This window comes from Chiloscyllium punctatum, chromosome 31, assembly GCF_047496795.1.
Source record: "Chiloscyllium punctatum isolate Juve2018m chromosome 31, sChiPun1.3, whole genome shotgun sequence".
Taxonomy (NCBI): Eukaryota; Metazoa; Chordata; class Chondrichthyes; order Orectolobiformes; family Hemiscylliidae; genus Chiloscyllium; species Chiloscyllium punctatum.
Genome location: NC_092769.1, coordinates 66,220,390 through 66,238,561, shown reverse-complemented (window position 1 = coordinate 66,238,561; position 18,172 = coordinate 66,220,390). Strand labels below are relative to the sequence as shown.

Below are 18,172 nucleotides of genomic sequence, written 5' to 3'. Positions count from 1 at the left end.
CGTGACACGTCTCCCCGCCCTCCCATTGGCCCGCTATATCCGGCTCCTGCGTCACTGCACTCGGATGATCTCATCGGCCGCCGGTGCGCAGCCGCAGCGGGGGTGGGGCGCCGCGGCGCCTGCTGGGAGGTGTAGTTCCCAAACCCCAGCCAGCTGCTCGCACTGGGTCCTTGAAGGTAAGGAGGGGAGGAGTTAAGGGGCCTCTGTTTGTCTGCACACACCTTAAAACACACATACGTTATAACACGCATACATTAAAGCAGAAACATCTTAAAACGCACATACATTAAAACCTATATACCTTAAAACATATACAACATTAAAACATATACATGTTAAAACATTCATGAAAACATATGCACCTTGATAAATACTTAAAAATATGTATACCTTTAAACACACAAAGTACTAAACATGTACATGCGTTAAAACATGTACACCTTATCACACATACACATTAACACCTATATACCTTATAAACCATATACATGTTCAAACACACATGAAAAGATATACACCTGAACACATACTTAAAACATGTATACCTTTAAACACACAAAGCATTTAAACAGGTACACGCATTAAACACATACACCTTATCACGCATATACACATTAAAATCTATATACCTTAAAACATACATGAAAACATATGCACCTTAATAAATACTTAAAAATATGTATACCTTTAAACACACAAAGCATTAAAAAGGTACATGCATTAAAACATATACACCTTATCACACATATATACATTAAAACCTATATACCTTAAAACATATACAACATTAAAACATATACATGTTAAAACACACATGAAAACATATACACCTTAATAAATACTTAAAAGTATGTATGCCTTTAAACACACAGCATTAAAACAGGTACATGCATTAAACATATGCACCTTAACCCATACACACATTAAGACCTATATACCTTATAAAACATATATATGTTCAAACACACACAAAATTATACACACCCTAACACATACTTAAAAACATGTATACCTTTAAACACACAAAGCATTAAAACCGGTACACGCATTAAGCATATTCACCTTAACTCACATATACACATTAAGACCTATATACCTTAAAACATACACATTAAAACATATACATGTTCAAACACACAATTGAAACATACACACGCATTAGACTCATGGAGGTTTACAGCACCAAAAATTGTCCTTCGGCCCATTGGGTCAAAAACAATGACTGATTCCCATTTTTCAGCACTTGGCCCATAGCCTTGTACACCTAGATGTGGAGATGCCGGTGTTGGACTGGGGCGGACCTGAGGAAGGAGCAGCACTCTGAAAGCTTGTACTTTCAAATAAATCTGTTGGACTATAACCTGGTGTTGTGTGATATTTAACCTTGGCATCACAGTTGCACATCTAAATACTTCTTCAAAGTGATTAAGTGTGAGGTGTTGCATTTTGAAAAGTCAAATGAAGGTAGCATTTCATGGTGAATGGTAGGGCTCTAAGGAGTGTAGTGAAAACAGAGGCACCTTGGAGCTCAGGTACACGGTTCTATGAAAGTGGAGTCCCAGGTAGACAGAGCCAGAAGGCTTTTGGCACACTGGCCTTCAGCAGTCAGGGCACTGAGTACATAAGTTAGGAAGTTATGTTGCATGGATGAGGCCACACTTAGAGTTCAGTTTTGGTCACTGTGCTATAGGAAGAATGTTCTTCAACTGGAAAGAGTTCAGAAGAAATTTACAAGGATGTTGCCAGGACTGAAGGGCCTGAGTGATAGGGAGAAGTTGGACAAGCAAGGACTTTTTTTGTTAAGAGTGTAGGAGACTGAGGAGCGATCTTACAGAGGTGTATAAGATCATGAGAGTCATGGACAGGGTGAATGCACTCAGTCTTTTTCCCAGGGTTGGGGAACTGAGGACTAGAGGGCATCAGTTTGAGGTGAAAGGGGAAAGAATAAAAGGGAACCTGAGGGGCAACCTTTTTACCCAGAGGGGGGTACGCAGATGGAATGAGCTGCCAGAGGAAGTGGTTGAGGCGGGTACATTAACAACATTGAAAAGGCATCGGGACAAATCCATGGATAGGAAAGGGTTAGAAGGATATGGGCCAAGTGCAGGGAAATGGGCTGAGCGTGGATGGATATTTTGGTCAGCATGGACCAGATTGGGCCGAAGGGCCTGTCTCCGTGCTGTAGGACTCTGTGAGTGTATGAGGGTCTGTGCCTCTCCTGTCCTGGCAAGCAGTGAGCTCTAGATTCCCACCCCCCCCCATCTCCCCGATTCCCACCACCCTCCAGATTCCCACCCCCCCCTCCCCGATTCCCACCACCCTCCGGATTCCCACCACCCCCAGGTGAAAAGGTTTTACCTCACATCCCCTCGAAATTCTGCCCCATCTTAAATCTCTGTCCTCTAGTCCTTGATCCTTACATCAAGGGGAAACGGTTTGGCTGATGTACATTCCTCATAATTTTATACATCTCAAACACATGGAAACACACACTTTTACCTCCCCAGACCTGGAGGGGGGAGCATTGAAGGACAACCACCCCTAATACTTGGTATTAATTAGATTCCCCTACAGAGGTTTCGAAGGATGGAGGTTTCGAACATCCTGGGGGAGGGGGGGAGCTGGATGGAGGAGATAGAGAGAAGCTGTTCCTGCTCGTAAAAGGTCGGCGCAACATCGAGGGCCGAAGGGCCTGTTCTGCGCTGTAATGTTCTATGTTAACAATGACAGGGGTAGAGAGTTTAAAAGAGACGGGCAAATAGAGCAAGGGTGATGTGAGAAGGAACGTTTTCACTCAGTGAGAAGTTAGGGTGTGGAATACACAACTTGGGAATGGAAGTGTGGAAACAGGCCCTTCAGCCCAACTAGTCCACACCGACCCTCCAAAAGAGTAACCCACCCATTTCCCTCTGACTAATGCACCTAACACTACGGGCAATTTAGCCTGGCCAATTCACCTAACCTGCACACCTTTGGACTGTGGGAGGAAACCGGAGCACCCAGAGGAAACCCACACAGACACGGGGGGAGAATGTGCAAATTCCACGCAGACAGGCCAACCGAGACTGGAATCGAACCTGGGTCCCTGGCGCTGTGAGGCAGCAGTGTTAACCACTGAGCCACCAGTAAGGAGAAAGTGAGGACTGCGGACGCTGGAGATCAGAGTCGAGATTGGTGATGCTGGTCAGGCAGCATCCGAGGAGCAGGAGAGTCGAAGTTTCGGGCATAAGCCCTTCATCAGGAATGAGGGCGCTGTGGCTTAAATGTTTAAAATGCCTGTCTTGTAAACACGAAGCCCAGAAACCCCCTGAGAAGGTACAAGCAATCGACATTTATGACGTGCGGGCACACTGCTCCTCTTTGTCTTGTTTTGATCTGACGGAGGTTTCCTGAAGGGGGGGGGTGCTGGATGGAGGAGATAGAGAGAAGCTGTTCCTGCTCATAAAAGGTCGGTGCAACATCAAGGGCCGAAGGGCCTGTTCTGCGCTGTAATGTTCTATGTTAACAATGACAGGGGTATAGAGTTGAAAAGAGACGGGCAAATAGAGCAAGGGTGATGTGAGAAGGAACGTTTTCACTCAGTGAAAAGTTAGGGTGTGGAATGGAAGGAGGTCCAACTTCAGTAGTGTTTGAAAACAGTTCTACTCCAAAAGGGTGTTTGAAGCTTGGAAGTGTCTCGCCCATTGTAGCTGATGCTGGGTTAATTATCGATTTTTAAATTTGAAATTGTTAAATATTAAGCAGGGGCGAAATCAAGTGTCTGGAGTTGGCCGCAAATTGGCCGTGACTGACTGAGCAGGCTTGAGGACCCTACTTCTGGACCTGTGTTCTAAATTCTCAGGATTTCCTGTTGAAATTTTCAAAACAATTTTCCATTTATGTTGTTTGCAGAAGAAATGGTGCTCCAGTTTCCTCCCACAGTCCAAATATGTGCAGGTTAGGGTGAATTGGCCGTGCTAAATTGCCTGTAGTGTTAGGTGAAGGGGTAAATGTAGGGGTATGGGTGGGTTGCGCATCGGCGGGGCGGTGTGGACTTGTTGGGCCGAAGGGCCTGTTTCCACACTGTAAGTAATCTAATCTAGTCTAAACTGGGGCATTCAAGAGGGGGCTTGGATGATTGGGTAGAAATGATGGGCAGTGATAGGGCAAAAAGGCAGGGGTCCTGGGGAGAGTGGCCCAACAAAGAGACCTTGCGTTGCAGGTTCATAGTTCCTGGAGGGTGGAGTCACAGGTAGACAGGATACTAAAGAAGGCATTTGGTACACTCGCCTTTATTGGTCAGTGCATCGATTGTAGGAGTTGGGAGGTCAGCTTGTGCCTGTATAGGACATTGGTTCGGCCACTTTTGGAATACTGCGTTCTGGTCTCCCTGCTGTAGGACAGACGTTGTTAAACTCGAAAAGGTGCAGAAGAGATTTACAAGGATGTTGATGGGGTTGGAGGATTTGAGCTACAGGGAGAGGCTAAACGGAGGCTGGGGCTGTTTTCCCTGGACTGTCGGAGGTTGACGGTTGACCTAACAAAGGTTTATAAAATCATGAGAGGCATGGATAGGGTGAATAGCTAAAGCCTTTTTCCCAGGGTAGGGGAGTCCAAAACTAGAGGGGCATAGGTTTAAGGTGAGAGGGGAAAGATGTGAAAGGGACCCAGGGAGCAACTTTTTCACACAGGGGGTGGTCTGTGTATGGAATGAGCTGCCAGTGGAAGTGGTGGAGGCTGGTACAATGACAACATTTAAGAGGCATTTGGATGGGTATATGAATAGGAAGGGGTTAGAGGGTTCTGGGACAGATGCTGGCAAATGGGACGAGATTAGATTAGGTTAGGATATCTGGTTGGCCTGGACAAGTTGGACCAGGACATCTATTTCCATGTTGCATACCTTTATGACTCTACGGCAGGCACAAGGGGATAGAACTGGTGTAGTCACAATGGGCTGAATGACTTCCTTCTATGCCACAGTGATTCTGTACAGCTTCTGGTATCACCAATACACTCATTGCCAAGTCATTACCGAGGCTTACTTTGTACTCTCCTTGTGAGAATGAGAAGGTATTTCTGTGGCGCCCATCCTCCCGCCACAGGAAGCCTGGCAGCCATTTTCTTTTCTTACCCGGCCGCCGTTGGCCATTCTGCCCTCGGAGTTGGGTTTCTGCCGAGGTTTCTCAGTGCGGCTGAGCAGGCCGGTTTTCTGCAGTGCACTTGGTAGATGGGACGCACTTGCTGCTACTGAGCATCAGTGGTGGAGGGAGTGGATGCGGGGCCAATCAAATGAGGCTGCTTTGTCCTGGATGGTGTCGAGCTTCTTGAGTGTTGTTGGAGCTGCCCCCATCCAGGGCGAGTGGGGAGTATTCCCTCACACCCCTGACTTGTACCTAATAGGTAGACGCTGCGGGCAATTTAGCACGGCCAATCCACCCTAACAGTCTTCGGACTGTGGGAGGGAACTGGAGCACCCAGAGGAAACCCTTGCGGACAAGGGAAGGACGTGCACACTCCACACAGACAGTGACCCAAGGGAGTCAGAAGGTGAGTTCCTCACTACAATATTCCCAGCTTCTGACCTGCCGCTGTATTAAAATGGTGAGTCCAGTTCCATTTCTGGATAAATGGTAACCTCCAGGATTTTTCCTGGTCTGGAGCAATTCAGATACCAGCAGAAATTGGTCAGACTAGGGGCATTTTCCATCAAGGAGAGAGGCTGGGGGAGGGGGGAAATCTGACCGAGGTGTATGAGATTATAAGGGGCTTAGACAAGATAGATAGGGAGAACTCTAACCCCTTAGTCAAAGGTCAATAACTGGGGACAGTTTTACGGTAAGGGGTAGGATTTGTAGAGAAGGTTTCAGGATTATTTTCAACCAGATGGTAGTGGGTATCTGGAACTCACTGGCTAAAAGGGGCAGAGGGGTGGGAATCCTCAAGACAATCAAGAAATTGATCACCAGCTATGAGGGGGGGGGGGGTCAGGGTGGTGGGAACAGCTGCTGATGCTCGGATTTCTCACAGCCTTTCCAGTTTCTGGGAGTTGCCTTTTTAAAGGTGGCGGGGGGGTAATGATGAAGGTGGGTGGGGTCTAGTTTGGCTCACGCACCTACAGACAGTTCTCGCAGCCAGTCCTCGGCTCCACCATGGAGACTGGAGGGGCCCACAGTCACCTCTGCCGCACCCCTCCCAACAAGGTTAGAATGGGTCAGGCCAGCCCTTTGAAGGGTTGGTCAGTCATGCCTGGCCTCTCGGGGGTGCTGGCAACTGCAGTCAGCGTATGCCACCCACACCCACGTCAAGGGGTGCCTCTCTACCCACCTCCCATGGATCTTTGTGCTCGCCATGCACCCCCATACTCTCGTCCACAGCCCCTCAGTCTACTCCCATTCTCTTGCCAGGCTGAGACCCTCCATACAGCCATCATGTCCCCTGAATTAAATTTCTTGCTATTCTTTCACAGCCTGTGGGCATCACTGGCTGTGCCACCATTTATTCATAGAATCCCTACATTGTGGAAGCAGGCCATTCAGCTCATCGAATCCAAACAGCATCCCACCCAGGCCCACACCCTAACCCTGCATTTCCTGTGGCTAATCAACTTAGCCTACACATCCCTGGGCACTATGGGACAATTTAGCACGGCCAATCCACCCTAACCTGCACATCCCTGGGCACTATGGGACAATTTAGCACGGCCAATCCACCCTAACCTGCACATCCCTGGGCACTATGGGACAATTTAGCAGAGCCAATCCACCCTAACCTGCACATCCCTGGGCACTATGGGACAATTTAGCACGGCCAATCCACGCTAACCTGCACATCCCTGGGCACTATGGGACAATTTAGCATGGCCAATCCGCCCTAACCTGCACATCCCTGGGCACTATGGGACAATTTAGCACGGCCAATCCACCCTAACCTGCACATCCCCGGACACTATGGGACAATTTAGCATGGCCAATCCACCCTAACCTGCACATCTTCAGACTATGAGAGGGAACTGGAGCACCCAGAGGAAACAAACGTGTAAACTCCACACAGACAGTCATCCAAGGGCGGAATCGAACCCAAGTCCCTGGCACCATGAGGCAGCGGGGCTAACCCACTGAGCTACCGTGCCACCCCTTTATTGTCCATCCCTAACTGCCCTGTGGGAGGTTCGGAATCGTGTCCTCATTTATATGCTGCCCTCCTCCTTCTCAGTGGTGGGTTCAAGGATTTGGAAGGTGCTATCTCAGGATCTTTGGTGACTTGCTGCAGCGCATCTTTTAGATGGTACATACTGCTGCTACTGAACATTTTCCATCGTGAGAACATCCAACCACATGGTATCAATATCAACTTCACTAGTTTGCTCATCTCCCCTCCCCCATCCTCATCTAAGATCCAACCCTCCAACTCAGCACCGCCCTCGTGAGCTGTCTCACCTGTCCATCTCCCTTTCCATCTATCCACTCCACCCACCCCCTCCGACCTATCACCATCACCCCCTAACCTGCATCTACCTATCACCTTCCCAGCTACCTCACCCCCACCCTCCTATTTATCTCTTGGCCCCCTTCCCACCCTCCACATTCCTGATAAAGGGCTCATGCCTGTAACGTTGACTCTCCTGCTCCTCGGCTGCTGCCTACGTGCTGTGCTTCTCCAGCCACACCTTTCGACTCTGACTCTCGAGCATCTACAGCCCTCACTTTGTCCTTCTACTGAATGTCAGTGGTGGAGGGAGTGGATGCGGCGCCAATTGATCAGCTGCTCTGTCCCAGTTGGTACCAAGCCTCGAGTGTTGTTGGAGGTGCACCCATCCAGGGGCAAGTGGGGGAGTATTCCATCACACCCCTGACTCGTGCCTTGTAGGTGGTGGACAGGCTTTAGGAAGTCAAGAGGTGAATTACTGGCAGAATTCCCAGCCTCTGAGCTGCTTCGACCATCCTTTCAGGCAGAGTTCCATATCACCACAACTAAACTTAAAAAAGAAATTCTCATCATCCCCTCTAGTTCTTTTGTCTAGTCGGTGCCCTTGTCGTCATCCACCCTCCTTTCAGTAGAAACAGCTTCCCATTTCTTGAACTCTGCCAAACTGCGCGTCATTTGGAAAGCTAATTTACACAGGGAATGGGTCCAAGAGGCAACTCTTGTAACTGACTAGGTGCGTCCATGCATAAGCTGAGGAGAGACCTGCAGTTCTGGTCAATATGTGTCCATCGATGGTTTTCATAGAAAGCTGAAAATTGCTACTTTTCTGCTCTCTGGGGATCTTGCTGGGCTCAAGTCAACTCCATGTTTTAACAGCAGCTGCAACAACACCTTTTATGTTGATTAGGCACCTTCCAATTTAATTCAGTTTAATTTAATTCACAGGAGCGTGGCCAAAGGCTTGGAGCCCCCGCCCCCCAAAACAAGGAAGGTATTGGTTTCGGACCTAGCCATGATCTTATTGAATGGGGCTGAATGGCCTGTTCCTGCTTTTTTATGGTCTGGAGTCTTTGGTTTTATTTTAAAGGGAAGGAAGTGGATTGCAGAGGGGGGAGAAATTCCCTGTTGCCATGATACTTCCACTCAGGCTCTGGGGCACCGACTAGGCCGCTGAAGGGGGCGGGACAATGGTGTGTGGGCGAAAGGACTACAACTCCCAGCGGCCCCCCGGGGCGGGGCGGGGCGCACGCTCCGCGGCAACCGCACGCCGATTGGCTCGCGTGAGCCGGCGCTGGGGGCCGATTGGAGAGCGGGGGCCGTCAATCACGCGGAGGGGCGGAAGTGGGGCTGCAGAGTCTCATGGCCGGGCTGTGTGAGGGGGGACAGGTGAGCAGCAAGCAGCAGACAGGTAACCTACCAGCTACAGATCCTGCCTTTAACACTGTGGCCTTTGCAGGTAATGCAGAGGCTACACGAATTCTGCATTCATACTGATGCTATTAATAGTTTTTACCAGATCTGCTGTCCCTTTGCACAGTGACCATGTGGGAGGTGCTGGTGTTGGACTGGAGGGTGGGCAAAGTCTTTAACAAACCACAATACACCAGGTTATAGTCCAACAGGTCTATTTGAAAGTACATTCCTCTGCTCCTTTGTTGGGTAGTTAGTGGCGCAGGATGCACAGGGCATGGGATTTATAAGTAAAAGATCAAAATGTGGTACATCTCATGCCATGTATTGAACAAACCCATGAGAGTCTTTAATCACTTCGAACGGGGACGCTGGTTTCGATTGATTGAGAGAGGGACTGACCGACTGAGGGTATTCCAGGCGAGGGGGTGGGGGGGGGAGAGAAGAGAGACTGAGACTGAGGAGATCACTTCGTGGTAACCTCAGTCGGTGCTGGGTTTCGAACGTGGTGCCACAATGTGCCGCCAACCAATCTTCTGGCTGACAGAGCTGAACTGACCCCCACTCCCACATTGGGATGCCTGATTCCCCACCATTAAAAAGTCAAATACTTCCCCTGTTCCTCCCTGCCCACCCCACCCCCACCCCCACCCCCACCCCCACCCTCACCCCCACATCACCACCACCACCACCACCGTTGCTTCTCAGCATCATGGGGGTGCACACTCAGGTACCCAGTACATCAAAAGTGTAAAAATAAATGACACGCGATGTGGGATCTAATTTCATGGCCACCGGGGGTCAGAGCCATGTCCCTCGACGATCACCTCTTTATCTCAATCTCAGGTAACCCAGTCTCCGTCCATTGGAATAAAAATCCAGGGGAGAATCGATAACTTTGTTTTATTTTTCTTGCCTGTAAAGAAATTATTTTGGTTTGGATGTTAATGGTGCGCAGGGATAAGGCAAGAGACTGGCACTGGGGAGTAGTGCCAGATGAGATGACTGAGTCAGTGCATCACAGTGGGCCGAATGGCCTCATACTGCACCACATCAATTTTGTGTAAAAAAAACAAAAATGTGATTTTTGTGTAAGTGAAATATAAAAAGATGTTAGCCACTTACGGCAGCACGGTGGCCCATTGGTTAGCACTGCTGCCTCACAGTGCCAGGGACCCGGGTTCGATCACACCCTCAGGCGACTGTGTGGACTTTGCACATTCTGCTTATGTCTGCCTGGGGTTTCCTCCGGCTGCTCCGGTTTCCTTCCACAGTCCAAAGATGTGCAGGTTAGGGTGGATTGGCCGTGCTAAATTGTCCCATAGTGCCCAGGGATGTGCAGGTTAGGGTGGATTGGCCGTGCTAAATTGTCCCATAGTGTCCAGGGATGTGCAGGTTAGGGTGGATTGGCCGTGCTAAATTGTCCCATAGTGTCCAGGGATGTGCAGGTTAGGGTGGATTGGCCGTGCTAAATTGTCCCATAGTGCCCAGGGATGTGCAGGTTAGGGTGGATTGGCCGTGCTAAATTGTCCCATAGTGCCCAGGGATGTGCAGGTTAGGGTGGATTGGCCATGGGGAATGCAGGGTTACAGGGATAGGGTGGCGGGTGGGTCTTTGGATGTTTTGGTTTTGACTTGATGGGTTGAATGGCCTGCTTCCACACAGCAGGGATTTTATGATTCTAGTGAGGGTAGGTGATTGCATCCATCCTTCACTGGATTGGCTCAAGGGTGGAATCAAACCTGGGTCCCTGCTAATGTGAGGCGGCTGTGTTAACCACTGAGCCTCCTTGCTGCCCACAGTGTTCAAGGGGGTGTAGGTTGGGTGCATTAGTCAGGGGTTAAATGTAGGGGAATGGGTCTGGGTGGGTTACCCTTCGGAAGGTCGGTGTGGACTTGTTGGGCCGAGAGGCCTGTTTCCACACTGTAGGGGTTCTATGATTCATTCTATGACTGTAATAATCCCGCATTCTACAGCCAGATCTTTCCCTCCATTTTGTCAGATGCCAGATGTACCTAAAGAGAAGTGAATTCAAAAGAAAGAAATTCTAAAGCTTGCATCTGAACAATTACTATGATGACGTATCACGTATCATTCAAAATTGAGCTCCTTGAAATGTGACCATACTGTGGCAAACATTTGACCGAGGAACACTAGATCCTTGCAGCCTCCTCCACCAATCAATAGGATCATGGCTGATCTGATATGAGTCCGTTCGTTTCCAAATATCACTGACATTCTTTATCTTTGGGTTCCAATGTGCCAAATCTTATCGTGTTCCCAGGAAAATGAGGGATAAAAGAAACCTGTTGGAAACCAGTATAACGTAGAACTGAACTTGCTGCTTGTACTAGAGTTGACCAGAAAGTATTGGGATTACTGACTTCCGGGCATTTGGAACACCCTCAATAAAAAGTCTTTTTTGGTGCAGACAGAGCCATTCGGCCTGTCGCATTCAGGCTGGGCTTTCCCAGGGAGTGCTTTCCCCCAGCAACACTCTCCTGCACTCCTGCCCATTCTCCCTGTTCGGATAATAATCCTGATTCCCTGTTAAAGGCCTGGATTGAACCTGTCTCCCCGCAAGACCACGAGACAGCACATTCCAGACCCGAAACCCTCAAGCAAACCTCCCCCTTCCCCCACACTCTCAGGTACTACATTCCAGACCCTAACCCCTCGAGCGATCTTCCCCCTCACCCCCACACACTCAGTATGTTTCAGACCCTAACCCCTCGAGTGAACCTCCCCCTCACCCCCACACACACTCAGACAGTATGTTTCAGACCCTAACCCCTTGAGCGAACCTCCCCCCTTTCCCACACTGTCAGACAATACATTCCAGACCCTAACCCCTTGAGTCAACCTCCCCCCCCCCCCCCCCCCCACTGTGAGACAGTACACTCCAGACCCTAACCCCTTGAGTCAACCTCCTCTCCCCCCCTCCACTGTGAGACAGTACAATCCAGACCCTAACTCCTCGAGTGAACCTCCCCCTCCCCCACACTGTCAGACAGTACATTCTAGACCCTAACCCCTCGCTGTGTGAAATTTTCCCTGAAATCCTTTTTACTTGTTTTCAGTACCCTCCTGTTCTCAACCCTGCGTGAATGGTTCCTCCCCATTTTCTGTCCAAGCCCCTCAGAAGTTTGGACACCTCCTGTTGGATTTCTTGCCAGCTTTCTCTTCACTGACATTCCCAACTTCCCGAGTCTTGAGAGCTAACGTTCCTCATCCCCGGAATCATCCATGTCAATCTCTGCCCCTAGAAGGATAGTCCTATGGGAGAGTGCCACATTGGTGGAGTTTCTGTTTTAGTCGATGTCCCAGCTGCCCCTTGAGTGAAGCTAAAGGATCCCGTGACTGCTGTTGAGAAAGGGCGAGGCAAATGGGTGGCCTCATTGGGGCATTGACCAACATTTAAGTCGTCCCCACCCTCACTGAAACATGATCTGCTCATTAACCCCATCGCTGGGAGTGGGACCCAGCCCTGAGCAAGTTAGCTCCAAGCTGAAGGCTTGTCACTGTCAGTAAAATGCTCGGGCTTCCTGAGTACGTGACTGGCGCTACAGAAATGCAGGTCTTCCTATGTTTTTGGGTAGCATTTGGACAGCGAGTGCAGTCTTGACAGAGACAGCAAGTAGGAAACGGGGTGTGGTCGATGTAGGGTGGGGGTTAAGATAGCTGAAATTCTACCAACGTGAGTCAACAGGGAGTAGCCAGGTACGAGATACGACATGTTTGATGCGATGTTTGTGCAGTGAGTTCTTATGTGGTCTCTCGAAAGGTGCAGCAAATAATTTCGACCGCAGCGGTCAAAATATCTTTGCCTTAAGTCCTCAGAACTCTTGCAAATTTACCAGAGCGCTGGGGAAGGGTTGGGATTAATCGGATAACGTGGGTCATGGCTGGAAAGAGAGGCATTCTGCCAACATTGTGCGTCCTGCATTCTCCAGGGCAAAATGCAAGAATACCCGATCTCAAATGGTCACCACAATTTTTCCACAGGAGGAAGGATTGATTGGTGACTCTGGTTGGTTGCCGTGGAGAAAGCACCAGGTATCTCAAGCTCCCTGGTAATCTCCCAAACGCTTGAGCATATTCCTTTTGTTTGCAAAGGATGTGTCTGTGCATATGTTGCTTCAAACGAGCGTTAAGTCATCCGCAGCACGGGGTGACATGGTGGTTAGCACTGCTGCCTCACAGCGCCAGGGATTTGGGTTCAATTCCCGCCTCAGGCGACTGTCTGTGTGGAGTTTGCACATTCTCCCCGTGTCTGAGTGGGATTCCTCCGGGTGCTCCGGTTTCCTCCGGGTGCTCCGGTTTCCTCCCACAGTCCAAAGATGTGCGGGTCAGGTGAATTGGCCATGCTAAATTGCCTGTAGTGTTAGGTGAAGGGGTAAATGTAGGAGAATGGGCGGGTTGCTCTTCGGAGGGTCGGTGTGGACTTGTTGGGCCGAAGGGCCTGTTTCCACACTGTAGGGAATCTCATCTCATCAAATCCCGTTATGGGCTCGCCTGTATGTTTCCAACTAATTCTTAAATTGTCATTTTTCTGCCTGTTGTGGGAGGTGAGCGTCTGAGGCAGCATTGCTGCCTTTTCAACCACACCAGCTTTCAATTGGATAACTCTTATCATTGGGCTGGCACAGGCTGCCTGGGCTGAATGGCCAAGTTCTGAACTGAATGCTTCTGTAAAGCTCCACGGGACCAGGTGAGGCCTGAGCAGAAGTAGTAGCAGCAGAAATAGGCCACTCAGCCCATCAAACCTGCTCCTCCTGCAACATGGAGGGATATGGGCCAGGCACTGGCAGGTGGGACTAGATTGGGTTGGGATATCTGGTCGGCATGGACGGGTTGGACCGAAGGGTCTGTTTCTGTGTTGTACATCTCTATGACTCTTTTGGATCATGGTTGATCTGGTCATCGTCAACTCTACTCTCCTGCCTATTCCCCATAATCTTTGACTCCCTCCCTGGTTTAGAACTCTACCTATCTCAGCCTTCAATATACTTACTGACCCAGCCTCGGCAGCCCTCTGTGGTGAAGAATTCCACAGATTCACTCCCCTCTGAGAGAAGAAATTGCAAATCATCTCAGTCTTAATCATGTGACCCCCTTACTCTGAGATTATGGCCTCCGGTCTGAGACTCTGCCGCAAGGGGAGACTGCCTCTCTGCATCGACTCTGGAAGACGTTTATATGCTTCGAGGAGGTCGCCTCTTATGGCTCAAAATTCCAATGAGTACTGGCCCAATCTACTCCACCTCTCCTCATAAGAGGATCCCTGCAGACCTAGTGCAGCCCAGTGGACCTTCTCTGGACTCCCTCCGATGCCAATATAACTTCCTTTAGGTAAGGGACCCAGAACTGTTCCCTTTGCAATTTAGGCCAATATTACATTTACCTTCCATACTAACCACTGTGCGGGGCAGCACAGTGGCTCAGTGGTTAGCACTGCTGCCTACACAACGCCAGGTTCGATTCCAGCCTCGGGCGACTGTCCGTGTGGAGTTTGCATGTTCTCCCCGTGTCTGCGTGGGTTTCCTCCCATAATTCCAGAGATGTGCAGGATTGGCCGTGCTAAATTGCCCCATGATGTTCAGGGATGTGCAGGTTAGGGTGGATTGGCCGTGCTAAATTGCCCCATGATGTTCAGGGATGTGCAGGTTAGGGTGGATTGGCCATGCTAAATTGTCCCATAGTGCCCAGGGATGTGCAGGTTAGGGTGGATTGGCCGTGCTAAATTGTCCCATAGTGCCCAGGGATGTGCAGGTTAGGGTGGATTGGCCGTGCTAAATTGTCCCATAGTGCCCAGGGATGTGCAGGTTAGGGTGGATTGGCCGTGCTAAATTGTCCCATAGTGCCCAGGGATGTGCAGGTTAGGGTGGATTGGCCATGTTAAATTGTCCCATAGTGCCCGGGGGTGTGCAGGTTAGGGTGGATTGGCCGTGCTAAATTGTCCCATAGTATCCAGGGATGTGCAGGTTAGGGTGGATTGGCCGTGCTAAATTGTCCCATAGTGTCCCAGGGATGTGCAGGTTAGGGTGGGTTGGCCGAGCTAAATTGTCCCATAGTGCCCAGGGATGTGCAGGTTAGGGTGGGTTGGCCGAGCTAAATTGTCCCATAGTGCCCAGGGGTGTGCAGGTTAGGGTGGATTGGCTGTGCTAAATTGTCCCATAGTGCCCGGGGGTGTGCAGGTTAGGGTGGATTGGCCGTGCTAAATTGTCCCATAGTGCCCAGGGGTGTGCAGGTTAGGGTGGATTGGCCGTGCTAAATTGTCCCATAGTGCCCAGGGGTGTGCAGGTTAGGGTGGATTGGCCGTGCTAAATTGCCCATTGTGTCCAGGGATGTGCAGGTTAGGGTGGATTGGCCGTGCTAAATTGTCCCATAGTGCCCAGGGGTGTGCAGGTTAGGGTGGATTGGCCGTGCTAAATTGCCCATAGTGCCCAGGGGTGTGCAGGTTAGGGTGGATTGGCTGTGCTAAATTGTCCCATAGTGCCCAGGGATGTGCAGGTTAGGGTGGATTGGCCGTGCTAAATTGCCCCATAGTGCCCAGGGGTGTGCAGGTTAGGGTGGATTGGCTGTGCTAAATTGCCCCATAGTGCCCAGGGGTGTGCAGGTTAGGGTGGATTGGCTGTGCTAAATTGCCCCATAGTGCCCAGGGATGTGCAGGTTAGGGTGGATTGGCCATGTTAAATTGTCGATAGGGATTTGCAGGTTCGGTGCATTAGTCAGGGGTAAACGTACTGGGTGGGTTACTCTTTGAAGGGTCAGTGTGGACTTGTTGGGCTGACGGGCCTGTTTCCACACTGGAGGGATTCTATGATCAGTTGGGTGCTAGCTTTTTGCGATTCATGGATGAGAGCTCCCAACTCCTTCTATTCCATAGCATTCTTTTTAAAGAATCTTTGGCTCTGTTCACATTTCCCCACATTGTGCAAAGATTTGGCAGATGGAATACACTCATTTAACCTGCCTGTATCCCTAAGCAAATTCCGAGAGTCATCCTTACCACTTGCCTTTCCATGTACGTTTATACTGTCCAGAGATTCGGGGATAATATATTCACTTTCCTCATCCAAGTTGTTCATATCATAGAATCCCTACAGTACCGAAAGAGGCCATTCGGCCCATTGAATTTGCACTGGCTCTCTGAACAGCATCCCACCCTATCCCCCAACCCTGCCTTCCCATGGCTAGCCCAACTCGCCTGCACATCCCTGGACACTGTACGGTAATTTACCACAGCCCGTCCACTGAAACCTGGATATCTTTGAAGTGTATTGAGAGAGGCTGGTAGAATGACAACATTTAAAAGGCTTCTGGATGGGTACATGAATAGGAAGGGTTCGGAGGGAGACGGGCCAAATGCTGGCAAATGGGACTAGTTTAGTTTGGTTGGCATGGACGAGTTGGACCAAAGGGTATGTTTCTGTGTTGTATGACTCTATGAATGGGAAGGGTTTAGAGGGATATGGGCCAAGTGCTGGCAAGTGGGACTAGATTAAGTTAAAAATCACACAAAACCAGGGTATAGTCCGACACGTTTTGGTTGGAAGCACTAACTTTCGGACACCCACCTGATGAAGGAGCGTCGCTCCGAAAGCTAGTGCTTCCAAATAAACCTGTTGGACTCTAACCTGGTGCTGTGTGATTTTTGTCCACCCCAGTCCAACACCGGCATCTCCAAATCGAGACTAGATTGGTCTCTCCCAACCAGATAACCTAAACTAAAGTGTCTGTAAGACTCATTATATCTCCCTAGTCCGTTTGGTTATTCTGGTGAAGAGTCACCGAACTAGGAATGTTAACTTGTGCTTTCTGTCTCGCCCCAGACCTGCTGAGTTTCTCCAGCTGTGTGTGTGTTTTGTTTTTGTTGTTTCAGATCCCCAGCGCCCAGGGTCCTTGTTGCTTCCCCATTGTGTCCTCCGTTTCCCAGCGGTCCGAACAGGGAGGATGGACAGTGTGCAGCTCAACAATGGGGTGGAGATGCCTCTGCTAGGCCTCGGCACCCACAGGTTGCGAGGGTATGAGGCCGTGTACCGGGCGCTGGATGCCGCGCTCGGGCACGGTTACCGCTCGGTCGACACGGCCAGCGTGTACGGCAACGAGGCGGACATCGGCAGGGCGCTGGCAGAGCTGCTGCCCAGGCACGGCCTCTCCCGGGCCGATGTCTTCATCACCAGCAAGCTCTCGCCAGCGGATCAGGGGGAGCGGGCCGAAGAGGGCGCCTTACGGAGCGTGGAGACCTTGGGCTGCAGCTACCTGGACCTCTATCTCATCCACTGGCCCGGCCGTCAGGGCTGGAAGAGCGAGGACCCCCGTAACCCGGGCTGCAGGCGCCGCAGCTGGGAGGCGCTGGAGGGCCTCTACAAGAGAGGCCTCTTCCGGGCCCTCGGAGTGTCCAACTACACAGAGGGCCACCTCCGGGAACTGCTGGCCCATTGCCGGGTGCCGCCAGCCGTGCTGCAGGTGGAGTATCACCCGCACCTGGTGCAGAGCGGCCTGTTGGCCTTCTGCGCCGAGCACGGCCTCCACCTGCAGGCCTACTCCTCCCTGGGCACAGGGTGCCTGCTGGAGGAGCCTCAGGTACAGGCCCTGGCCTCTGCCTACGGCCGCAGCCCCGCCCAGGTGCTGCTGCGCTGGGCCGTGCAGCAGGGCGTCGGGGTCATCCCCAAGTCGGCCAATGCCGAGCGCGTTGCCGCCAACGCCCGGCTCTTCGACTTCTGCCTGGCCCCGGAGGACGCCGAGCTGCTGACCGGCCTGCACTCTGACAGCCACTACTGCTGGGACCCCCGGGCTGTCGTCTGAGCTGGGGTGGGGGGGAAAGGTGGCTGGGGTGTCTGAGTAACCGGCCTGTGCTGCCGACTTCAGGCTGCGCCCCTGCCCGGTTCCAAACCCTGACTTGGGACGCGCCAAGGATGTGAAGGGTGGGGGGGGTTGTAGCGTTCCCACCTCTGGGCCAGAAGGGACGATCCCTGCCCTCCCCCGGGTCCAGAGCTGTGTCACAACATGTCTGACAATAAATATTGCTTATAAACATCAACAAGACTTTGGTCTGGAATCCGTACGACAAAGGAATAGGCCCCTTCAGCACCACTCCTCCTCCCCCACCCCCCACCCCCCACCACACCACCCCCCACCACACCACCCCCCCACACCACACCACCCCACCCCCCACCCCCACACACACCACACTGGTGGGTGGGAGTGAATTCCACAGATTTGACTCCTTCCCCCTTTGAGAGAAGTCATTGTTCCTCATCTGCGTGGCCCCCTTATCCTGAAACGATGAACTCCTGTTCTAGATTGTTCCCACATGAGAAAACATCCTCCCTCAGTCTACCTTGTCAAT

General features: G+C 50.9%; 1 protein-coding gene across 3 annotated transcripts; it reads left to right on the top strand.

Annotated features, from left to right (window-relative positions):
* Window positions 1-8,739: 8,739 nt before the first annotated feature.
* LOC140457005 (uncharacterized oxidoreductase YtbE) lies at window positions 8,740-17,866 on the top strand. Of its 3 annotated transcripts, none has more exons than XM_072550904.1 (2): window positions 8,740-8,793; window positions 16,703-17,866. In XM_072550904.1, the coding sequence occupies exon 2, from the start codon at window positions 16,774-16,776 to the stop codon at window positions 17,626-17,628; it is 855 nt and encodes a 284-aa protein (XP_072407005.1). In that variant the 5' UTR covers window positions 8,740-8,793; window positions 16,703-16,773; the 3' UTR covers window positions 17,629-17,866. The 3 variants fall into 3 exon arrangements, with proteins under 3 accessions (XP_072407005.1, XP_072407003.1, XP_072407004.1); XM_072550902.1 differs by having other exon boundaries at window positions 8,746-8,815; XM_072550903.1 differs by having other exon boundaries at window positions 8,775-8,863.
* Window positions 17,867-18,172: the final 306 nt, after the last annotated feature.

What these genes read in the sequence shown, in the direction of transcription:
- LOC140457005 (XM_072550902.1), top strand. Translation starts at nt 8,767, where the DNA reads ATGGCCGGGCTGTGTGAGGGGGGACAGGTGAGCAGCAAGCAGCAGACA. An exon ending in GAGCAGCAAGCAGCAGACAG is followed by an intron (nt 8,816 to 16,702) that starts GTAACCTACCAG and finishes TTGTTGTTTCAG; the next exon opens with ATCCCCAGCGCCCAGGGTCC.